This window comes from Mastigoproctus giganteus, chromosome 3, assembly GCF_048544385.1.
Source record: "Mastigoproctus giganteus isolate SK-2022 chromosome 3, ASM4854438v1, whole genome shotgun sequence".
Lineage (NCBI taxonomy): Eukaryota > Metazoa > Arthropoda > Arachnida > Uropygi > Thelyphonidae > Mastigoproctus > Mastigoproctus giganteus.
In genome coordinates this window covers 223,212,478-223,239,267 of record NC_143577.1, presented here as the reverse complement: position 1 = coordinate 223,239,267, position 26,790 = coordinate 223,212,478, and the positions used below count along the sequence as shown (strand labels likewise).

The 26,790-nt window shown below is 32.9% G+C and overlaps 1 protein-coding gene across 3 annotated transcripts in view; it reads right to left on the bottom strand.

Moving 5' to 3' along the window:
- The window catches only part of LOC150088784 (adenosylhomocysteinase-like 1), a 333,024-nt gene that overhangs the window by 204,970 nt on the left and 101,264 nt on the right, over positions 1-26,790 (bottom strand). For 2 of the 3 annotated variants that reach the window (XM_090370896.1, XM_090370895.1), the window contains exons 2-4: positions 7,485-7,605; positions 4,181-4,327; positions 1,592-1,692 (exon numbers count right to left, since the gene is read on the bottom strand). In XM_090370896.1, coding sequence (XP_090227022.1) covers positions 1,592-1,692; positions 4,181-4,327; positions 7,485-7,551 — 315 coding nt within the window. In that variant the 5' untranslated portion in view covers positions 7,552-7,605. The remainder of the gene's footprint in view (positions 1-1,591; positions 1,693-4,180; positions 4,328-7,484; positions 7,606-26,790) is intronic. The other variant, XM_090370894.1, reaches the window with a different exon arrangement.

Here is a 26,790-nt window from a genome sequence, read left to right as displayed (position 1 = left end):
GTAATTATTAAATATAGTAAGCAATCTTAAAGTGGAATCTAACTGAAATAATTGTATTTATATGGGAGAAGTGTGATGTTTCAATGTCAACAACTGTACTTTCACTGCACACTTTGTTTTGAAAAATAGCCAAGTCTTAATTTCTGGAACTATCTACCAGAAGCCTTGAAATCCTCAATATTCATCTGACATGCAAATGCCTTAGCTTTTAAAAGTTTTCCATCTATGGGAATGTTTTTTGCAGGTATCATCATTAACCATTCCAAGAGTACCTTTCATGCTCTGGTCCTACCCAGTGCAGCAAATTTCTCTAAGTTTTAAATTTTTTTTTTTCAATATTTCAGAATGGTGAAGAGTTGACTCTTAGGAATGCTGAACTGGTTAATAATACAAGTCTTAGAATGCATGCCATTATCTACAGCTTATAAACTCTTAATTTTGTCTGCAGCTGGCAAAGTACCTTCTTTGTGGGAGCCTTATTGACACACACTCTATACATAACATATAATGAAATCAACTTCTTACTTGAAGTTAATTTCATTATGAAAGGCATGAGAAATCACCAATGAGTGATTTTTCGCAGTTAGCCTGCAAAATCATCATTAGCTTTAAATTAGCATTCTTTAATTTTGAAATGTGAATAATGTAATAAAAAGTAAAAAACAAAACAGAGTGGTGGAAATTTTTGGATCATTATAGAGAATTCATCTGTCTTTCAAGATCATCATAACAAATATAAAATAGATTAGGTTTAGGGGAAATCAGCCAGGATTTCAACATAGGTTATAACGTGCTGGAACATTAAGAGAGTCGCTGTAAAGATCTTCAACTGTATATCTGAAAGACAGCGTTCATGCAATTGGACTTTTTTGCATAGGAATGAATTGTCATTAAAAAGACAATTCATTGTAATTTTATTTTCTCCCTGCAATAGAAAATGAAGTATTTTAACTGTTATAGTTTTATCTTGCTACATCAGGGAGAAAATAAAATTACAATGAATTGTCTTTTTTAATGAAGAATGGACAGACTATCTCACTAATCCAGGCATGAAGAATATTTTATTACAATCTAGAGTAAATGTATTAAAGTATATATTAATTAATAAAAGGACATTCTTGGTTAAGCTTTGTCAAATCTATTTTGGGATAAAATAACTAAAACAGTTCAAAATGATGCAATTTATAAATTTATTCTTTATTCTGACAATTAAATTTTTAAAAAAATCTTCAGTTGTAATGATTTTGTTCTCCAAAAAAACAAATTATATCCTGACTGAACTAGCATACTTCCAATATTTAGTGATTTGAATTACTAAAAATACAGCTAAAATACAAAACTGAAAAGTGCTGTGAAAAATTTACAAAGGCAATCTGCACACAAACACATTAACAAAGAATTATTTACTGCTATGCTTTTCCAATCAAAAAAATAACGATGCACAGTGAAAGTGAATATTGTATGGGGAGGCATATGAAGTACACAGACAAGAATATGAAAAATATGAAAATAGCAAACTGTACAGCTAATTAATCAAATATACAGTTTAGTTCTAATAAGGCATTTCTTTAAAGAAAGAACTATAACTTACAGCTGTTTGGGCATTGATATGTGTACAGCCAACAATCTTGGCACCCTTAAGTGGCTTATCTTCTCCAACGCGTTTCCTTAAGGCCATAATACCAGGCATTTCTGTTTAAAAAAAAAAAAAAATTAGTTTTGAAATAGGTTTATTCAGAACCTATTTTAAAAGTAGATCTAATAAGATAAAAATTACAAAAGTATATATCAATTGCAGAAGCACCAAAAAAAAAAAATTAAAAAAATATGGATTTTACATCTGGTTGACATGCTTGTTAACACCAAAAATTGTGAATCCTTATAAATATATTAAAAATAACAGTTCTGGAGACCTGCTTAACAGGTATAGGGCAATGTTGAGAAAAAGCCACAAGTTTGAATTAAATTTTAAAGTGTTCGGAATTTTACCCGACAGCACACTAGTTTGGAAAACTGCTAGTTTGGGGGTACACAGACCAATACTTTTAACAGCAGTCATAAAACAGAAATGAAACTGATTCTTGCAACTGCCTAAAAATCAAGGTGTGGAGAATTATAATGCCTGCTGGGGTGCTGATGAGACAAGCAAAAACAAGCATACACATACCTGCTTGTACACTAAATAACTGTGGTTTGCGCATTATAGCCTAGCTTGCTGTTGCACCAGTAAACCAAAAACAAATCCAAATCAGACAATAAATAAATCTGATGCATATTCAACTATTTTGCTACTACTTCATAATCTCATTAAAGTAATTTACAGTTTTTTTTTGGCAGTCTTTTCTTTAAAGATCTATTTAGCATGTCTTTTTTGTTAAGATGGTTCTGTATTGTGTCTTTAACCAAACAACTCCATAATCTTGTCAAACTCACTGGTCTATAAAACTGCCCTCACTTCTGGGGTGGGGTGAAGGGATGTTGGCACTTCTTCAGTCCAATCCCTGAATCTAATGATCATCTCATGAACATTATTAAAAAGATTAATGGTTGGATGTACTCACTTGCTTTGGTTTTCAGTATAACTGAATGTACACTTTCCACCCCCAGGGCTTTACTCTCACTCAGCCTCATTAGCTTTTTAGATGGGTGCTCCTCTGATATCATTATGCCACTAATTTTACAAGAGTTCAACTCAGCTGCCATTTTAAATGAATTGTCAATTATACCACCACTTTGACTTTGGAAATGATCTATCAAATTTATTTTCTGTTTATATGCAATTAATAGGAGCAGAACTCTTCCTCCCTGTTCTTAGCACTCTTTTCATAACTCAGGTTTTGCAAGTCTTATCCTGTTAGTGGTTTTATTATAAATTTGCTTAGTTATTATATAAAATGGTGTCACATGAAAGCCTGTAACTACCTCATGTCATTTTCTTTTGCTCAATTAAATCTTTCAGCTCTCTTTTCATTCATTTTGGCATCTTTCTTTTGTAATACTTCTCATTTGGACCAAACTTGTTTGTGGCCTCCAGGATAAATCCATTCATAATGCAATAGTACCAAATAGCAAATTATAATATGCAGTTCCAGTAAGGAGGGTTCAAGAAATACCTAAGGCTGCCATCCCCCTTCCTGTAATTGAAATCCTGACCTTTCCTTGAACCTTTTCTTTGAGTAACTGTCATACTTTTGATACTTCTTTATACTGCTTGCATAAGGTTGCTTATTAGCAACTTTAATGTGACTGCTTCATTTATCAAATGAATAAGCTTGCTTATCAAGTGTGACTACTGGACAGACTGTCATGTCAGTGGCTACACCACAACAGGGTCATGACAAATCAATCCGCACAAAATTAGTGCCATCCTTTTGGTATGTTATAATCTGTAGAGTGCATGTTTGTTTATAATATATATGAAAATATTACAAAGTAGATGTGTGTGTTGGAGAAGTTTGGGAAGCCAGTATATATGAACTTTAATAAACTGGCGAATGGTAACTTTTTTTGTCAATACATGGTATCTACAAAATGAATACACTCAGAAATTTGAATAAAAAAAATTAGAAACATGCAAATTATGTTCGTTAACCACATTACACTTTTTGTTTATACTCCAGCACAACCACCAGGTCAGAGGAGTTTACAATTAATTATTTCGACAAACACCCTGGCCCACTTAAACCTGTGACCACTCAGCTACAAACCTTTAAGTACTGCACTAATTTTTAATGGTTTATTTGCTTTTTATTCTGAGTTTTCTGTTGTCTGCCCAAATCTGTGGTGGATTACATATAAATTTCATTTAAAAAAAACAATCTGATAGCAAGAATAGTTTGAACTAAATGCCAACATTGATCAAATGTCATTTACTTAATATAAGAAAATTGTTCCCAACAAGAAATAAAAACATTAAGATGATTTTCCCACCCTCCCTAGGAATTTGAATAATACAATTTATTGAATATATATATCCTCAAATCAAAACTTTTGGACTGGTCACACATGCAGGCAATCACTGTTACGAAACATGTACAGTTTATTCGAATAATAGATATACTGCTTTTAGCCACCACTCTTATCAGTACACTAAGATCATTTTTTATATATATATATATATATATATATATATATACAGTGTTAAATTAAAGAGCTAATTTTTAAAAATTAGAACACCTACCTTGTTCTGCTATTTCAATTTCCCTTCTTCCAAATGCTGCTTGGGCAATATTCTTAATGCAGAAGTCTTCAAAACCAGTAGAAGATTTCTGTGTCTTTTCCCTTGGAGATACTCCTTCTTCATCTGAACTGGTATCAGTGTATGAAGCTGACATTGAGAACAGAAGGAAATGTTATTCTGTGCTGGTCAATTTCCTTCCCATTTATTGTACATAAAAATATCTCTCTCTATGAAGTCATACTTAAAATGTTACAATACAAACTATACATAATTCACTACTAAATAACATTGTACTGGAACAGATAGCAAGAGCATGTGTCTGCTGCTATGCTACTGATTTACTAATTTAACACCGCCAATTTTCAATGCAGTTTCATTTTAAGTATTAAAAGAAAGCTATAAAATGAAATTACATTATTCATGGATTTTGCTATGTAATAACATTAAGGAACTGATACTTCAAATATTTTTCAAATGTCTACTTTCCTTATTTCTAGGTGCAACACAAAAAAATAAGTACAATACAAAATTTGATATTGAACAATTACTGTCTGTCTCTTTAATAGTAGCAATTTTATCTCTTTTATATAATTCTGAATACATCATTAAATATTAAAAATAAACAAAAAAAAAAAACTTTACCTGTTAAAATAAACATCTTATATGTTTCTAAATTTAATATTAACAAAAATAGTCTAACACACCAATGTTTATTTCCAAGTATAAATTTTTTTTAAAAATCAAATAAACTGGTGATTAAATTTTGTTCGATTTAACAGGCAGATTTCTTCAGAGTGAAAACAGAATGGTATTAGCCTCAATCTATAATGCAATATTATAAAATTACATACATCAGCTTTTTTTTATTCTTTATGAGCTTCAGTAATTCTTACACTTATACAATGTCACAGAATGAGATACCAACCAAGGGAAAATTTTTGTAGTGGTGAATTTATGCATAATTATTTCAAGCAGTTTCCAATTCAATATATATGTTGTCTAGCAGTTCATGATTAAACTCCTTATTAAGTTTTGCCATTTTGAATAAAAATGGCTAGATGGACCAAGCCCAATATAATAAACTAATTTGGAAAATTACTTTCAAATCAAATATTTCCACAATTTCCATAGAAATAACTAATTTGCTTGAATGCTGCTTTTTTTGCAGTCAATTAATTACCGCAAATGATCTTTTTGTACACTCTAGCATGACCACTAGGTCAGGCATTGGCCTCTTATTTTTATGCAGAAAATCGTATTATATCTCAATACTAGTATTCTGAATTTAAACTGGTTTTAGAACAGATGCAACTTTATTCAAGTTCCTCAGTAACTACAATATGTTCAATTCTCTTCTTCCAATAACATATTTAGTTGTAAAAATCATGACCACTAAAAAAAATAAATAAAGATCATTAATAAACAAGAGTTATTCAGTGAACATTCTATACTAATTTTTTAAGTCAATGTAAGAAACCATCAACTTCATTTTCAAGAAGCTGACACTTAAATTAAACTAATGCATCCATTTTTTTTATTAAGTGTATATATACATTTGTGTAACTTTGCTTCTCACACTAATAATTTAAGTCCCATATTTTATAAGGAATAAATCTATTTAGTACCATTTCACACAAATGATTATAAATAAAATCCATCTTTAAAAAAAAAAATCAACATGAAACAAGTTAACTTTCATTCTACATGATATTAACATATTTCAATTGCATTAAATTCTCAATTTCTACTTTTTTTTCTTTTTTTTAGCTTTGTTCTTATCCTTTCTCTGTAAAATGCAATAAGACATTTCATATTGTTCTTATGCACAATGTCTGTGTAAAGAAAAACCAAAGCTTCCCAGCAGAAAAAACCACACCCTAAATGCCTAACCAAGCTATAATGTTTGCATTAGTATTAGTAGTTGAAAATGATGAGTCACTCGGTTGAATGATGTTCAATCAAATATAAATGGATACAGGAATAATTATTTTTATCCATACAGATGTTTTGTAATTTAATATTTTTATTATGCTACAACTCTGCTAACATCTTCAGCACTCTCACATCATTCATTACAATTTATTTATTCATTATGATTTAAATTTTATTTAAGTGTGAAGCAAGATATTGTTCTGATAACATGAGTGGAAGCAAAAGTCACCACATTCATACAAATTAATCAGAAATAACAATTTTCAGTTTGCACTGTAGAGAAAACACTGATAAGGTATGCCACCAGACAGTATAAAAAATGAAATAAAAGAACTTCCTTGATATCCACTGCTTTGAACTGAAAATTTAACCTTTTAGAACCTATTTTATGTTTAAAAGTTTAGAAATTCAAGTTCAAGTTTAAATTTTAAAAGCAATTTATGTTTGCCTTCCTAATCTGTTTATCTGATAACTAAAATTGAAAAGAAAACTATGATAAAGTACATCCAATTCAATACATAACAATATCCCCCCCCAAGTTATTTTTATTTTAGAAATTGAAAAAAAATATACGTATACAATAATTTTCTGGGTATCATGCAAAAATACAACTAAACATCTGTTTATACATGCATTATATTTATAGTACTGAAAGGGAAAATTCATTTAAAAATTTCTTACAAACTGCAATATTTTCACTAATGATTAATATTAGACTGTTTTCTGATGAAATATGCAATTAACTAGTAATGTATTATATCAGAATGAAAATCATATTAATTAAAAAAGAAATCCATGCTTATAACATGCTTGAAATTTTTCAAAATTTAAGAGAATGTGATCCATGCTGCATTACATAATCTGCACCACACAATCACATGCAGCTTTACAGTTATTACTATAAAAGGAAATAATTTATAAAAAGACCACTACAACACAATAAATTTTATTAATTAAATAACCTTACAGTTAATTAACTCTATGCATTACATTTTTAAATAGGCGAGTGCTGAATATTTTAATGTATACTAACTTCAATAATAAGATGAAATAATTAATTGAAATATAGAAGAAATTAATTTTCTTCTATATTTCAATTACATATTGCTGTGATGAAAACCAACAGTAATATGGAACAAATATTATATGGCTTAATCTGCTAATATTTGGAGTAGTAAAAGTAGTAACATATCAAAAGAATCAAGTAGTAACATATCAAAAGAATCAAGCCTGTCACTGTGTTTGAAAAACACAATATCAAAAATGGCCGACACAACATCAACCCTAGCAAACATATTAATCATGACAAGTGATGAATGAAAGAATGAGAGAATTAGTGTGAAAGTAGCCAGAGAGAGAGAGGTGCACTTACAGCTGGAACCAACAGAAGTTACACTAGACCTTCGGCTGTCAAGGAATCGACCTATAGGTAGGCTCATGCGCCGCCGCGTACGGTCCTTGAATGTCTGGAAGTCAGCCAAACCCTGAGACACCTTAGCAATGAATTATGCATTTTATTAATGTTATAACCAGTAAATTCATGGATATAATATAATGATCACCCAAAAAATTAAAGTCTTTATCACAGAAAGTAGTAACATATTTTCATAAAAGCATTTTTACAGAAAACTTTAAAAATATGTTAGTAGGGTTGAAGAAACGTTTGAGGGAAATGAGGCCATCTCCTTCATGTGCAACTTTCTTTTTTTTAGGTGGGGTAAATTAAGGGAGAAGAAAAAGATTATAACAAGTGCTAAATTTAAGGTTCGCCTTAAATTTAGCACTTATTAGTCTCATTTATCACCATGGTCCGGTACATGACATGACTGTCGAACTAAAAGCTAATATCTACTCACTAGAGCTGTACAAAACTAATTATGTCTAACATTCAAAATGAATTTCATTTCCATGCTTTTATAAGTTGTTTTATTAAGATAAAAATATTTATGAAAAGAAATAAATGTTTGGTTGTCATAATTTATTTTTATAATTACTTCATAAAGTCACTTTTTGCCAAGATTTTTTCTAAAAAATTTTGAAAATATCTTTATGAGATAAGAGATTATTAAATATTACCAAAGATCTAAACATAATATTTCCACTTAAAGAGTGGATGACATAGGGTGCTCCAGATCAAATAATATAACAAAATATAAGGTAAACCAGAAACTTAAAATACCCCTCACATTGGACTTTTATCATATAACAGAAAGCATTGTTTATAATCATCATCCACCTAGAACTTTAGGTAGAATAAATACAGATGGAAATAAAGATGGATGCATGTTTGATACATAAATACAATCAGTGAGCATTTGAAAAATTAATTTTGAAATATACAAAAATATTTACTTATTCCTTCATTCCCTAATCCATGATTCATTCAGTATACATAAAAGAGAAATTAAAACCAAACTATAACAGCAGGAAGAAGTTTAATCCTCCAACTGCTAATGCCAATCCCAAAAGTTTCTGGACAATTTTGCTGAAGAAAATATTTATTTTTTATAGCATCAAGTTCATAAACAATAAATTAAGGAAATAAATTAAAAATAAATTTACATAAAATTTTATCTACATAAAATATTATGTAAATTTACATAAAATTTATTTTTTATGTAAATTTACATAAAATTTACATAAAAAATAAATTTACATAAAATTTTACATAAAATATAGTATTACATAATACTATCTATCTATATATATTATAATTTGGGGCTTTAGTAGGTAAAATTGCATTTTAGAAGTTGCAATTTAATTGAAATAATCTTATGCATTAATTTTAAAAATCTCTATAAAAAATTCTGCAATCTAACTGTTATTAACACCAGATACATCTGAAGGGTGGAGATTATTGAACCCAGCAACAGCCTTAACGGTACATAGCATGTGCCAAATAAAAAAATAAATAAATAAAAAAAATTACTAATTATATTAAAATTGCTATCAGAGTGATGTAAATATGAATTTTAATACTCCAATATATTTTTAACTTCTGATCAGCACCCCTGATTTTATTGGAATTTAAGAATTATGTCCATAAAAAAAATCACATCTGAGTATTAGGCATTCTACACATGCCTATGCACTGGTCTATGTAACAAGAGGCTTAAACATTTTTGAGAATACCAAGAGTTTGTAATAAAAAATGAACATGGTATGTCAGAAAATTACTTACAGGGGGCTGGCATAGATGTCTAATATTAATTTATTTTTGGTTTCATATCTAAAATGTCATTGTTTCAGCATGAAGTGTATCAGTTGTATTATAATTTTTTAGTACATAATGTAATTCAGATTACAAGTTTTCGGCAAACACTGTTTACTTGACTGTTTTTTAACTGTTGTAAGTGGACTCTACATTCTACATAGATGATCATACAAATGGAACTCTTATTGTAATAAATCTTCGTGTCATTTTTTAGTACTAGTGTTCAGCTAGCAACAGCTTGCCACACCAAGCACAGTAGTCATTAACTGGCTGCTGAAATATCACTAAATTTCCAAATATGTTGGCACTTCAATACATGTGGCCCTTATTATTGTCCACAATACTAAAAAAATTAAAAAAGTAAACTTTTATAATTACATAAGCATACAAGATCATTGATTTCATTTGCAGAATTGATTGTCAACTTTTATTTGTGATCTGAGTCACATATACCAAGTGGTTGATTGTGTAATTCTGTCAAGCGTGGGAAAGTGCAGAAGCAAATCTGGCTTTCAAATCCTTTAAATTTTTAAAAATATTTTCAAAATAAAGCATATTGAAAAATTTACTATACAAGTTATCTTAAAACTTACTTTATATGCTTATGAAAATATCTACTAGTTGTTGTGACCTGTAATCCTGGTCTAATGTTAATTTATTAAAAAAATAATTAAAAAATTATATTTCTCCTTATATCCACTGTATTGTTACGATAATGAGGAGATTAAGAAGTGCCTAATTTTAATTTATTGCCTTTATTCCAAATATTTCAATGGTATCATGTAATACACAGATGTGCCAATTAATGTGACTTTTAGGGACGTGCAGCTAAGATTTAGCAAAGGAAAAAATTATTCAATAAAGAAAAAAATATATTTATTTTGGAAAGCTTTTGGTTTACTTAATGAGGTCCAAGTTTCGATATATTGACAAAATATTTCATAATTTCCTTTGGGGTGACTATATAAATAAATTTCAGTGTATTTCATTTCATGAAATTCATTTTGAATAATGCTTCACTGTTCGCTTAATACAGAGATTTTCAATCTTTGCTCTACTGAAACAAGAGGTTATGCAAATGTTCTTTTTTATTATTATTACTGAATTCTTTCAAGATATTTGGGTTTTTTTGTGAAAAATTTCTCTTTCCAAATGAGGTTCTATAGCTGTGTAATTAGATGAAAAAGCATTGCATTAAGAATTCTTAGAGTTCAATTAATATGCCAAATATATCTTTACTGCTATTATTCTTTCTTTGAAGAAATGTTTTATCAAAATATGCAACTACTTCACACAAACAATTTTTTTTTTTTTTTTTTCCAAATTCAAATATACAGAAATAAAAATGTTGTTACATAATCCAAAATATTTAGCATAAGCACTCAGGAACGCTAAGGCAAAAAAAGGGTAAACTCCAATACTATATGCTCTTTTAGAATGCAACATACAGTGGGCCAGTTGCTCAACTGACTGCATTTACAAAATTTATAACAAGCATGCTTGCTATTGCACATCTAGAATCCACACTAATTTAACCATAGCTCTTTGTTTTAATAACTAGTGCTCAAAATTTTGGGTCATGGCAAATGCAGTACATTCAACAACAATCATGTACTGACTGTGCTACAAAGGTATGTTTTTTCTGTTGGATAAATAACCTGAGGTGTATGGTATTTTAATTTATGCAGGGTAGGGTGAGAAGCTAAAGTTAGTTTTAATTTGTTCCACATACCCAAACATCCTATAATATCTTTTCAAATCCATGCTGCATGCAAGCATTTCTCAGCTTTGTGACAGTTACACTCCCGCCTAAAATATTGGAATCAAAGAGTATGACATTGTAAGGTTTAATATACCACAAAGTATATTAAGATTATTTTTTATTACCCATGGAAAAATTTACAGCAAAAAAAAATATATTGAAATTATTAATATTAACAACTATACTGATCTTTAATCAAAATATCTTCCACGAGATTTTATCACTGCTTTACACACAGTCTGGCAATTAATTTTATTATAGTGTCTTGACTAACAATTATTCCAAGTGATCTGCAAGATTCCCCCTAAACTTTGTGAAGATGGGCAGACTTCATGGGCTTGATGATGTAGATGATCCCATAAAAGCTCTGTTGGGTTTAAGTCAGGTGACTGGAGTGGCCGCACTATAATTTGCAATACTCTCTCTTGTTGTTTAGTTGCTAGAAAGTCGCTGCACAGATTGGGGCTGTGCTTTGGGTCTTGTAGTATAAAATTTCTTCCACAAAGTCAAAGTCCAGATGACATTGCATTCTATTCAAAAATGTTTTTAATAGTCTTCTTTTTTTAAAGTTCCTTCAATTCTGACACACCCACTTTAAAAAAACAGAAGCAACCCCAGATCATGATGGAACCACCACTGTGCTTGACTGTAGGCACTACTAAACAATGTGGCAACATTTTTTCTTCAGTTATTCATCTCACAAACTATGCTTGGATCAAAAAATTTCAAATTTGAATTCATCCAGCCATAGCATGTCTTCCCACTCTTCAATTGTTCAATGTTGATTGCTCTTAGCCTAAGCCGACCATTTCTTTTGATTTTCCAGTTTTAATAACGTTTTTAGGACTGCTACAGGACTGTGTAGCAATCCTGCTTGTTTAAGACTAAGTTTCATGGTGCATGTGACAGTTTCTCTGTTCCTACTGAACACTCAGCTCAGATTTCCAGTGCAGAAGTCAGCAAGTGCATTTAGAAATCAGTGTTATGGTCTTATCTTGTGCTTCCGTTGTTACACACAGGCATCCTGATCATGGTTTGTCTTTGAAGCTGCCAGTCTCCTTAAATCGTTGAATGGTAGTTTGTACTCCTTTAAGTGAAACACCTAGTTTTTTCCCAAAACTTCTCATGGAATAACTTTCTTTATACAGAGTTATAATAGCATTTCTTTTTTCAACACTCAGTTCCATATTTCTTGCTATGTTTATCACAAAACTTATGCAAAACTCTTTCTGAATGATAGGTGTTTTATTTTATTTCACAACTCTTACTCCTCAATTTGTATTATTTAAAATATTCTAGAATTATCTATAATGGTCTACCACATTCAGGAGCCTTCAACACCTTTCTGGAATATTCTATAAATTTCTTAAATATTAAGTTTTTTGATTTTTATAGTTATAATAAAAATTGATAAAGAAAAATAAAATGTGATTCCAAACTTTTAGGCAGGAGTATACATCAAAATGGGAAAGAGAAAGCAGTTTGCACCACTGAGAAAGTTTGATGCAAATTAATCAAACATCAGAGGATGGAAAGTGATGGAAGAACTGAGAAATTCTGTGGTTGACTTTGAACAGCAACTCAACCACAGAATTTCTCAGAATCAGTTTGTTGGGCAGTTAGCTCAACGTTAGAGAATGCCACAAACCAGTGGTTTGTCCAAGTTCTGAAGGTTTGCCTATTTCAGGCCCTGTAATTAAGGCTAAAGCTGATAAATTCCATGAAGACATCAAATATCACCATAGTTTTTAGAGCTTCAAAATGGTTGGCTACTACAAAAAAATGAGGGGGGGGGGGAAGAAGCAGCATGGTATTACTCAATTTACCATAACAGATTAAGTAAGATCCCCTCATCATTTGGTTGATAGTCCCTTCCCAAAATAAACTGAAAAGGAAGGTTATTTGCCACAAGTTTATAATTGTAACGAGACTGGCATATGTTACAAGATTTCAGCAAGCAGACCATTGACCAAGAAAAGAGTCACCATGCTGTTTTGTGTGAATCAAATTGGTGGTCACAAATTAAAACCACTGCGTGCTGATAAGTTTTCAAATTCAAAGTGTTTCCATCACATCAATCACAATTCTCTACCCATGTTCTAAAACACATTAAACAAATGCTTGGATGACTACCATAATTTCTGAGGAATGGTTTCACAGAAAATGTGTTCATGCAGTCAAAAAACATTTTTCAAAAAAAAAAAAAAAGTTCAAACCAAAAGCTATTCTGCTTGACAATTACCCTGCACATCCTCCTTCAGATTCCCTCGTTAGCAAAGACAAGATCTGTATCCTTTTTCTACTGAAGAACACTACATCAAAAATCCAGCCAGGGTGCAGGGTGTCAGGGTTTCAAAATGATTTATAGGAAAACTAAGTCCAAAAAGATTGACTGAAAGCCTAAGGAAACTAAACTCAAAAGGCAAGTTCTCTCTTTCTTGCTGAAACAGCATGGCAAGATGTTACACCAGCAATTGCATTGTAAAGTGCTGGTTAAAAGGACTTACTGAAACTTTCTCTAGTTTTGAACCAAATCCCTGTGATGACACTGACAATACAATGATGCTTCATCAGCATCATTGTAGTGATGCTGATGAAGAATTAAGGCCTCATGTAAGAAAAAGAAGAAACGGCTAAGCTTTTTGAAGAAAGGCTTGTTACACAAAATGATTTCATTGACTGCACAAATATCACTTACGTATGTACAACATTCAACTACATGAATGATGCCGAAATCCTAACAAATACAAATGCTGAATGATTTCATTCAGATGACGAAGTCCAATAAGAAGATAATGATGATAATGACCCATCTCACCACCAAGAATATTGGAAGTCACAGCTGGATGAGAAATTAGTTTTATGCTGACTTGAAACAATGGATAACAAGTCTGTATTTCATGAAGCTACAAAGATTGATAAGTTTTTCCAAAACTGTAAGGAATAGCAGTATAAAGCAAACAATGCTGCAAAACTTATTTTCTGTAAAATCAGATAGAACAAAAATTAATCTTAAGTTGTAGTACAACTTAAGAATAGTGAAAGTCATTTATTTTCACTATTCCAGTACTTATATTCCAATATTAAGCCAGTTATTTTCATGTTTTAGCATATGACTTTTCACTTCCTGTGTTTTTAGAATAGTGGTGGAGTCTACTGCTTGAGCTTGTGGAAGTTAATTGTAATACATATAATAAAGTACTGACCTTGTGTAAGGACACACAAAACACATTCACCACTATACTGATCAGCTTTGTTGGTACAGTATCTTCACAAACATATGGCAGGGCTGCAAGAGTCTGGGCCGACAGGGCTAGCCGGGTGGGCAAAGTGCCTGCCTAGCAACCCAAAGGTTGCGGGTTCGAATCCCGCCTCGGGCTTGGATCAGAGTAGTGCAAAAACCTTGGGAGGTGCATTATGGCCACAGAAGCCGATGCGTCAAACAACTAACAAAAAAAAAGCATGAGTCTGGCTTGAAACTACCTCAACATGGGGAGGGGAAGGAAGGGAATGTACTTGCATGTCAATAAAATTTTAAAGACATACAATTTCTTTAAAATCTATTACAACACTAATCCAGACATATCACAGTCTGGTATAATGGACCCTGACCACCATAATGTTTTAGAGTTTACCAGTATTTTCAAAATAGTTTAACAAATGCTATCAAACCTATATTCAGCAAGTCTAACTATCAAAAATTTACATATGCCTAATATTTAAAACTTTTACAGCATAACTATACCGTATACTGTCTAGTCAGCAAAACAACAAAATTAGCATCTCATAAATGCTGCTAACGTGATTTAAGATAGGGATCCCATAATCCCAGTTTTCCTGGGACAATCCTGGATTTATGGATCTCTGTCCCGGTGTCCCAACAAAGTAGACCCGGGACGTCAAATGTCCCATTTTTTTTTCAAAACGACATTGTTTCTTGAACATTTTCACCTGACACCTTGCAATACTGAGTCAATCTCTACTATACACGTATCTCAAAACAAAGTAGCTCATACTTGCAGTTAACCTTACAGTGGTGACATGGAATGACCAGTACCAAGATATATCATCATTGTGCTACTTTGTTGCAAAATACCTTTAATGATTTGAGTTACAGTTAATCACTGTCTCAGTTTGCATTGTCTGCACTGCCATGTTCATGTCGATTTCTCAGTGTTCTATTTTTAATGTTTCATTATGGATTTTTATATTTTGAATATAAAAATAATCCTCCTTTAAAATTCTGAAGAGAAAATGCGTGTTTACTAACAGTTTAAAGGAGCAATTCCCATTTATAAAAGAAAGTAGTGTTAGTGGCGATTCCTCAAAAGTGGAGTGTTCCTTGTGCTGTGTTGTGTTTAGTGTTGGCCCTGAGGAAAGGCGGATATATTTTATCACATCAGCACAAAAAAATATAAGGCTGCTGTGGCTGCAAAATCCTCCAGTCAACCATTAACATCATTTTCAGGCAGAAAAACTCTAGGCGACGAAGAAAGAGATCTAGCTGCAAAAGAAGCTATGTTTGTTTATCATATTATCAAACCCAATCATAGTTTCCAGTCAATGGACTGTACTTCAGCTCTTTTAAAAACATTTCTAAACAAAACATTTACCTGTGCTAAAACAAAATGTAGGGCTATTGCTGTGAATGTATTATTACCATATGCAAGAAATGAAATAGTGGAAGACCTGAAGAATACAAAGTATCGCTGCTTAGCTGCAGATGCTTCTAACCACACTGATCTAAAGACTGTACCGATTACAGTGACATATTTTATTCCGGATAAAGGCATTGCAACAGACATATTAGAATTTTGCAGTCCCCCTGGAGCAACCTCAGATCTTAATGTTGACTACATTTTAAAAGTTGCTAATAAACATGACATTGTTGATAAAGTCTTAGGTATTTCAGCAGATAACACCAATAAAAACTTTGGTGGATTAAAAAGGAAAAGTAAAAACAATGTTTTTATGAAAATTGAAGAAAAGTTAAACAGAAAAATAATAGGTTGTGCAGCACACGTTATTCATAATAGCATATAAAGTGTGGTTGATGTATTACCTTTAGACATTCAGGCAATTTTGTGGAAAGTTTTTCAGTATTTTCACCATTTCACAGTCAGAGTAGAAAATCTGAAATCTTTTTGTGATTTTCTGGAAATAGAGTATAAAACTGTTCTAGGGCATAGCAAAACATGATGGTTGTCACTGGAATGAGCTCTGAATCATTTTATTAAACTTTACGATGGACTACAGAGTTATTTCTTGAGTCACGATAAATGTCCAAATATTTTATATGAATTTTTTTAACAACAGGAAATCTTTTATATTTCTTTTATTTCTAAGTCAGATAAAGATATTTTATGATGCTATTCAGCAAACTGAATGTAAAGAGTAGACAGGTTTTGATGTTAAGAAAGAAATATATTTCCCTCATCACAAAACTTATAATGGGACGAAATGAAATGTTGTTACACAGTGATGTGAAAACTGAACTTAAGTCTTCATAAAGAAGGTGTGATGACTGAAGAATCATTCAAAAAAAAAATGCATCAAATTTTTATAATACTGCACTTCAGTATATTCAAGAATGGACTGTTAATTCATTTAGTGTATGTGCAAAATGGAACGGATTTCACTGAGGAAATCCTTTTGTTGGGAACATTTCATAGAATGTGCTGAGGAAATAAAAGATTATCTTACCTAACCTCAGTATAAATGAAGAAAGTCTCTTTGATGACTACAGTAGTGTCAAATTGTATTCAACGGAGAATAAAATGACTGAATGGAATAATAGTAATTGTAAGACTGCAGACAGATGGAAAGAAGTATTTGCTTATTTTCAGAATAAACAAATAACCTGTAATGAAATAAAGTTACTTGTGAGTTTTTTTTCTTACTTTATCAGGATCATATGCTTCAGTAGAACGTATTTTCTCTTTGATGAATTCATTATGGACTGATGAGAAAAATTGGACACACTTAAATCAATTTCGATTATTAAAACCCATTATAAAGAAGTACCATGATCAGAGTTTTTGATGTTATATCCAAAGACCTAAAGCTTTTAGAAAAAGTTCATTCTTCAAATAAATATGTCAGAAGTGATGAAAGCAAGAACACATATATGGCAACATATCATCCATCAACCAGTCAATCATAAGGAGGGAGAGAAGAAGTTTTACGAACTGGTGATTATAGAGTATGGACTGCAACTGCAAAGGATGAGGAAAGGACAGAGGCAGATTTAACGGCAGGCGCACCGGGCGTGCGCCCTGGGTCCCGACTTCTGAAGGGCCCACGCAAAACCCCAACAAATTAGTTGAACATATTAGTTCAACTATAATAATATGTTCAACTATTAGTTCAAAACTTTGTGATTATTATTATGCTATTATTAATTACATTATACATACATTATATTCAAATTTTATTGGAAATAAAACATTAATAGTACATAATATTTTTTATTTATTTAAAAAAATGATTAACATGTATTTTTATTTTCCCTGTCTCTCTCTTTTTTTTTAAGGGGGCCCAATATTTTCTTCTGCGCCCGGGGCCTCAACCGACCTTAATGCACTCCTGGGAAGGGATTAATTAAAAACATGAGTGATTATCTGACTTTTTTTAGTATTTTTCTTATTTATATTTAATATTCTCTTTGTTAATTTTTCACATGTGAATTGTCTCATTCCTTTTTAGAATAGTTATTTCATTATATGTACGTTTACTTCATGCATGTACACTTCTTTAAAAAGTCTATCAAAAGTATGATGCTTGAAAAAATTGCCACTAACATATAGATAGACCTGCATTTCACAGCATCCTGGTTTTTTGTTTTTAAAATCTAGGATCCCTATTTAAGATGTAAAAATTAGGATCAGAATATATTTAAAGAAACTAATTTGAAAAAGAAAAACTGTCATATGAGGTGAAAATATTGATCATGTCTCTGATATCTATCATTTTCTTGGTTATTCTACCCATAAGCCCAATGTTTTTACCAATCATTTTTTGCACCGCCAGTTGTGACTCCTACCAGGTTTTTAATATTTAATCCTAACTTTTCTATAGATTGGGAAAAAATTTCAAAAAGATTTTCACCTGTAGTTGTTCCGTGCAGATCAGCTAAATCTTCAACTGGTACAAAATTATCATTAATTCCACGTATGAAGATGAGGAGTTGGGCTGTGTCATTTACATCAGTATTGTCATCCAGTGCCACACTAAAATATTTCATTTGTTTTATGTTTTCCAAAAGTTGTTTGAACATATTCTTTCCAATATCTTCTTCTCTTCGCATAACAGTTTGTTGAGACAAACTAATGTCTTGTATCGTTGTTCATTTCTCTGGACAAATTTCTTCCACAACTTTTAACAAACAACGCTTAACAAATTCACCATCATTGAACGGTTTACTTTCAAAAGCTATCAAATGTGTAACTTGATAACTGGCATGTACAGCAGATAAATTTCTTGACTGATACGTTTTCTGTATGTTTTGTTATTTTCTTAATTTGTTTTGTAACTTTGAACACTTTTCTTTTTGCAGCACTCCTTTATGTTGATCATAAGATTTATGATTGGAATAAGTGTCGTTTTAATTATATTCTTTAAAAACTCACACAGTCTCCTGACACACCAAACACACTGCTTTTTCGTGGTAATCAATGAAGAAATAGTCATCAGTCCACCTTGGATCAAAAACACGACATTCCAAATCGAATTTCCCCTTTTGGAACATTTTTAAGAATGATTTTTTTTAAATTCAATACAAATTAATAATTAATTCAATGCAATGAACAAGCTATATCAAAATACATAATTGTATTTAGTGTACATATGACTGCACTGAACCACATGTACATGTTTGATACAGTCAAGCTGGACGCTTGCATGCCTGTATACACAGTGGCGATCGATGCTGTTTTAGTTCACTTTCCGCACAGGCCTTATAAAAATTATTTGCGGGCCAGATCCGGCCCGCAGGTTGGACACTACTGTTCTAGAGCATAAAATATCTGCAGGGCTCGAACTTCTATTGGCATTTTAGGTTTACACTCTTCTCTCTACAATACAGTTTTTCACATACCTTAATTATCTAATTCTCCATATATTCCTACGTTGGAGGCTGGTGTAATGTTTAATCATTGGTCTGATGACAGTAATCAGTTCTATTAATTTACTTTACATAACTTTATTTCCCTTCACTTCATATCTTGAATTAGTTTGGTTCAATTTTGATTTATTATATAAGTGGCCACCCAGTACATGCAGGCTCAATTTCAAATTGTGTCCTTAGAAAAATGTTCTATACATAACTATGGTCTTGGCAAGAGGTATGTCTAGCTAATTTAGCATCCAGGAAAAACAATTCAGATGCACTCCTGAAACAAAATTTATTTTATTTTGTGTCCCTAGCAGAAACATGCCTGAGGAAAGAGCTCTGACAGTCATACCTTGGTGTTATTGCACCTATGTTTATAGCTAGAACTATTCTTTGATCCATGAAATTAAATTTATGATTAGGTTAATTGGCCTGTGATTTGTGAGTAAATAACCTTTCAAACATGATTACAGTAAAACCTCAATTTAATAGATTAATGGAGGAAGGGGGGTTATCTGTTACATCCAATTCTCTGCTAAACCCAAAAGAAATGTACACTCTTGAAAATTGTCAAAATATGAATAAAAATACTATACGAAAAAAAAAAAAAAAAACCTTTGACATTTTTCTGTTACATAAGTAGCAGTGGGCATTCTGAAAATGCTTGGGTATCCTCACTGGAGTTTCAGATGACTTCCTACTGATGTCTGAACCACTTGAACAGGAGGCTTAGAAGATAGCACGGAAAATCCTGGCTCTGCTTTATTGTGAATGCAGGTCGGACCCATTTTACGACATGGTTAGGTTCCAGCAAAACAGGGTTGTAAAATGGAAAGTCATAAAACAAGACCAAATTATAATGTAATTGAATGAGATAGGTTCCAAAATTCCCAAAATTTTTCCAAGTACGCACTAATATTTCTGTTCTTTATAAATAATTAAATATTTTAAACATTTAATGCATGTTTTATTTATACTTATGTATAAAATAAAATTTTACTTTGGTCCTGTGGAGTCATCGCTTGAGTACGTATTTACTCAAGTGATGACTCCACTGCCCGTTTCATCCACATTAAAAACTAAATCAAGGTGGTAGTTGCCTTCGTCTATTAAGCATTTAAATTCGGAAGGATACTCTTCCACCACTGCAATGTCAGCACTAGCAGCCTCACCAGACACTCATTGTAAATTTTATAACAGTTTTTAAACTGATAAAACCACCCTTTGCTGGTCGTAAATGTTTCAGTGCTACCAGACTCCTCAAATCTTTCATCAAATAACGACTTTGCCTTGTCCAGAATTACCACCCGTGTAACAGGAATGTTATTTTGGTTCATATCATCAACCCACAACACTAACAATTTCTCCATTTTTTTCATTGTCTCACTGCATGAATATGTTATTCTGGAGGATGACACTTGTTATCCCTGTGTGTGTGCGCGCGTGCTTTATTTTATCAACCTTGTTCATAAAGCCTTGAATGGTTTGAGCATGCTCAATGAAGGTGGGATTCTTCCTCTTGCTCAGAATAATCGCCTGAGAGGGCATAAATTCAAATTGAGGAAAGACGGTTATAGGATAGATGTGTGGAAGTTTGCCTTTAGCCAGTGGGTGGTTGATTGCTGGAACAAACTTCCATCTGTCGTTGTAGAAGTTGATGGCTTAAATAGATTCAAGGCAGAACTTGACAAACATTTGGAACAAGGGGATGGCTGAAATGAGGCTTTTTTTTTTTTTTTTTTTTTTTTTTGGCTGATGCTATATCAGCTTGCTTTCTTGCATCATGTGCCTTTGCTAATGCTCGTTGATACAGTAGAAGGTGCTAAACTCAACGCCTTACACACATCTGACTGATGCTCAACAGACTCCATGTGATGATCACATCCATTTTCTCCTTAACTGTTAGTGTTTTACACTCTTTTTGATCCCCCACCACAGAAACTGCCCTCGCTTAGAGCTCATGGTTACACAAAAATTATTATTAATGAGAAATAACACTGTGTAACCCGTTAACAATTGAGGGAAAATTCACAATGAAATGAACATGGTACACTGAATGTAAACAAAGAACCCCAGGGACTCACATCTGGTGAGTATGGGCTTGGTACACCCAGGGTCTTGAGCTGGATATCATCATTCTTCTCTTTCTTGGTGATCCCCTTCTACTTTTGATTCTCTCTCTCTCTCTCAGGGTAATTTGGGAATTTTCCCCCCCCCCTGGTGCAGCATAAGCCTCAGGCTTCCTTGCACCATATGGCTATTCATAATAATAACTCTTGGCGTAGCTATTATTCCACCCACAATGCACCACGAAAAACAAAAGAAACGCCTAGTGCGTGTTTGGACTTGCAGGCGTTGCTGCAAAGTGTTACTGAGTTGTGATTTTTTTTGTTATTTTCAATTTTTTCAGGTAATATTTTGAAACAGTCGTTAATGTGAAAAGTCGTAAAATGGACCATCGTAAAACGGGATTTACTTGTATTATGGTGGCAAATACCATCAGACTGACAGTTACGTAACCAGGTCCCGTACAGACGATGTGCATTATTTCCGAAGTCCATTTTAAATCGAGGTTTGCTGTATTAATTTTTAAAACATAACATACTTAAATATTCTGGCAAACTTGGTTTTTCATGAAGGAGCATGGTTTATAATTAACAAAACATATCTTAAAGAATCGCTTAAATAAAAAGCTCGTTTTTTAATAATAAAAAAGGGCATATTATGAAGAAAAGAATATAAGAATCCTTGAAACTTTTAAACTGAATTATTTCCAAGCAGTTGACATGTATCCCAGTTGCGATTTCGACAGTGTTTATAGAGAGAACGCAAATAACCTCATGGTTTACGTGTTTCAAGCCTTCCGGCTGCGATAAATCAATTGAATTTGCACGCCAGCGCACGAGCATTTCGAATATTCTTTGTGTCGAAATTGCATAAATGGGTGCGTCCACACACGATGGCCTTTTCCAGAAACTAAATGGGCAGATGTTAGCTCCCCTAACAGTTGCGACCTTTTAAATGCATATGGTGATGTGAGTAGTAAATTCTCATAATACCGAAAAGGAAGAAATAATGCCCCGTCCTGTGATAGTGACATAACTCGGGGTTGGGTCCAGCGTTATTTCTCAAATGCTTTTACATCTGGTCAAGATTTTGATGTCGGAAATAAGGCAAATCAGTAAAGGCGGAGCGGAGAAGAAAAAGTGGAGATGCAGTGCTAAAATGTGTTCGGCTTTTAACAACAAGTTTGTAGGTTAGAAAAACGGTTGGTTTCCAGTAATGAAATGTATAATCATGAACCTTTTTGTAGGCAGCTTTTGGAGCGGCAGAAGATGTCTGCGACGGCAAAACGATTTTTGTTTGTTTGTTTTAGAGTTTTATGGCGCATTAGCATCTAAGGCCGGCAAAACGAAAGGCAAGAGCAGATCCAAATGAGAAATCTAATCAAATTCTATAGAAATGTTTGTGAGTCTACATGTAACAAATTGGAGATTATGGACTTAAAATACGTGAAAAGAAATGCATACAATGAAAGCCGTAAAATTATGCCTCCTCTAGCTAAGGATTTGACAGGTGATCACAACGTGATACAAGAAATGGAAATAAATAAAAACAAATCAAAACGAGGATTTTCTTATGGTTAACGATGTGAACTGCAGCTTGGTAATTAATTTTTTTTGTGCAAAACTAATTTAAATGCTTTGTACAAAGGCGAAATTATATATACGAATTGTACATTCGATTACTGTGCACATTTTTTACCCAGTTCTTTACAGTACACGGCTACTTCAACGGCCATTATTCCACTTGTATTTTCTGTGCTGAACGATAATGACAGTAATAGCAATAGAGGCATGTGATGCAAGAAAGTAAGCGTATGAGGCTATGTAGCATCAGCCACAAAAAAAAAAAAAAAAAAATCGGAAGTAAAGGCTGTCGCTCCATCTCTCGCAGGCGTGGTGGCGAACAATCCAAAGATTTGGTGTCGTGTCAGAATACAAAGGAAGGGAAAAAAAAAAAAAAAAAAAAAAAACACACACACACCAGAAAAAGGTAAATTATCATGTTACTGCTTTGGAATAATGTTTTTAGCGCCTGACGAGGTGGGTGATTTCTTCAGTTTTTGAATTACCTGAAATGAAACCAAACAACGATAAAGAGACCAAGTTCTGCGATTGCCTCACCGATAAGTATATGAACGAAGAAGAAGCAAACTTCCCGCCTGGAAAATGGGCAGAAGCTTCGCTGACCTTACCAAAAAAAAAACGAACGCACGCGAGTCGTTTCATTCCAATTTCAATGCCAATTTTAATCACTGCCATCCCAATATACACGCTTTCACATACATTTAAAAAATATATATGCAAAAAGAAGTGTACGAAAAATTAAAGTATTCATAAACCGTAAATTCCAAAATCTCACGAATCATTGACTCCACTGATAGCAAAGTGCAAATGCGGAGAAATGTCACTCTGATGGGAAGGAATAAAAGCTTAAAATAAAAATAAAAGACAAAAATTAGGTATATAAAGAGGGAAAAAATATAAAAAAAACAAATAAAAATAAAAAAACTAAAGAAAATATGCGAAAAAATAACTAAATAAACACAAAAAAGTAAATAAAGGAAAGATATACAAGAAATAAAAATGTTTCAAATAAGCAAAATAAAAATTAGGACAGTCAGAATCGCCTCCTCGTGGTATCCTCTGGACAAGGCCATATAATTTTCAACAACAGGGAATTTACAACAGGACATGGTGCTTGTGGGGAAATTTACTACCAGGGGAGCTTAGCATTATACGGTTAAGGGAGTTTACAATCGCCTTGTCAGTGAGAAGCACAAACTGAAAGACCTGGCGTGACATTTTCTTTTATACAAACTGGGCAAAACCATTTAATTTTAGTTAGCCGTAAAATCTCATTTAAAATAGTAGTAGGTAGAGGCATATGATGCAAGAAAGCGAGCTTATGCAGCATCAGCAAAAAAAAAAAAAAAGAAAGAAATTTCACACATCCATTCGCTCTAAAAGTTTATTCCAACAATCAACGGGCGCTGGATAAAGGCGAATTTCCGGACATCTATTCGACAACTGTCTTTCCTCAGTTTCAATTTATGCCCCCTCAATTTCGTAATCTGGGCGAGAGAGAGAGAGAGAGAGAGAGAGAGAGAGAGAGAGAGAGAGAGAGAGAGAGAGAGAGAGAGAGAATACCATCAGAATTGAGTCTGCTCAACCTATTCAAGACCTTATACACCTAAATCAGATCACGTCGCAGCGTCTCCAGATGTTGCAATTTGCAGAACTTAAGCCTTTCTTGGTAAAAGAACCCCCCTTCGTTCCCCTCACCAATCTTGTTGCTATTCTCTGTACTCGCTCAAGCAACCCGACATCACTAAAATGAGGCATCCAGACCTGTACGCAGTACCCAAGGCGTGGCCTGACCATTGTCTTATACAAAGGGATAACACCTTTTCCCTACTAGCAAAAATCCTGTATATCACTACAACACCACACAAGCTGCTCTGGCAGCCTGTCTGCACTGCCCAGAAAACTTCATATCTGATTGCACAATTACTCCCAGGCCTTTTTCATTTTCTACCACCCTAAGTGTAGTACCAAACAGTTGGTATGTTCCTCTGAGGTTACTTCTACCCATATGCAGTACTTGGCATTTTTCAATGTTAAACTTCAGTTACTACTTTTCAGCCCGTCTGTCCAACTTTTCTAGATCTTGTTGCAGTAGCACACTATCATTAACCCTGAAGTACTATCATCCTCTATTTAGTACACTAATACTACCATAGGCGATAGTATTCATTTTAGGTTAATAAACAGGGATTTGGAAAAAAAAAAAAAAAAAAAATCAATTTTTATAAATTAATCCTTTTGAATAAAATTATTTCATTCAAAAAGATTAATTTTAAAAACGAAAAAAGCAGCTTGCACAAACCACACTCCTGTGCTTATTACATATAAATTTAGAACGTTTTGTATACAGAATGGCAAATTTTTTATCACTTTTACATAAATGTCATCTTCCCTGTTTTGGTCCTTTGTCTTGAGGTGCTTTTTTAGGAGTATTCACAGATGTAGTTGGGAATTCGTTCCTCATTTTCAAAATATCTTCTGTCTTCATTTTGATGCTTTGGAGCAAATATATATATATATATATATATATATATATTTTTTTTTTTTTTTTTTTTTTTTTTTAATCATCAATCGTTGCTTCATCTACGATGAAACTAAATTCAGACCCAATTCTTGAAGGAACTCAAACCTATTTTCTGTGTTATGTCATTTTGACTTTCTTTGCTTCACCTATCGGACCGGGAAAAATATTGTGGACATTTCTAGCCGGAGTTTTATGTTTGACATGAAATTCATTAGACCATTTTTTATTTGAATTTTTTCCCTTACCAAGGAGTACTTTTTTGCGAGGAACCAAAATATGCTGATAACGAATATCATATAAGTATAAGTTGTCATCCAGAACTAACCTTTGTTTTTCACTCTGCTTCATTGGCCTAATGTTTCCAGTTTTCTTGCCTTTTGGTGCAAACACAGTCGGAGCAAAATCTTTCTGACGAACTTACTTCTTCAAGAACATACTCATCACTGCTCCAGGATTTTTTTTCAGAATCAGGATGTTGCTACTCTCCACTGTAGGGATATCGTCATTTTCTCCATCTACATCACATCCTTGCAAATCATTCTCTACTTTGTCGACCTTGCACAAATCTTCAGTTTCTGAAGCTTCAGAGTCAAATGCAATTTCTTCCAAACTGCTTTTGAAGTCGGTCACTAACTTTGAGAGCTCCTCTTCACAAATATAAGTTGTCATCGTAGTGCAATTAGAAGAAAGATGCAACATAAAAATCAGAACACTACGTGTAAAAATCAAAACACATGTAATAGATATATTAACAGTAATACTATCATGGGTGAATTTTCACCCAGATATTAATAATACCTCAATGTTGCAGACCTTTAATCAGGAAAAACAAGCGCATGACTGGATGAGTACGAACAACAAATATGAATAGCTGACATATGACCCAGTTAAGCAGTGTTTCCACAAAATTATAAACAAATGAAATTTCCCTTGGGTGAATTTTCACCCATGATAGTAATTAACGGTTTTAACAACCCTGCCAACCTTTGTATCATCTGCAAACTTTGACATTAAGCGTGATATACCTTTATCAATATATAAAGATAAATATACAATAGATAAATATACAAAACAACAGTGGGTCCAACACCGAACCTTGGGGAACTCCCCGATGATCAGCGTCAATTGATTACCACTCTGTCTTCTCCCACTCAACCACCCTTTTATCCATTGTAGCAACTTTCCCTTAATACCATACTGCTCCAATTTGTACAGTAGTCTTCCATGCGCAACAGAATCTAAAGCTTTCCTGAAATCCAAGTAGATGATATACAAGGCCGCCGTAGCCTAGTGGTCAGGCGCGCGGGTGCATAAGTATACGTGCCTTGAGTGACCGGGGTTCAATCCCGTGACTGCTGAATACAGTGCTGTTTCTTGTAATCTGTCTATCTTGTGAACTCTTGTGACCGTTTAGTCGT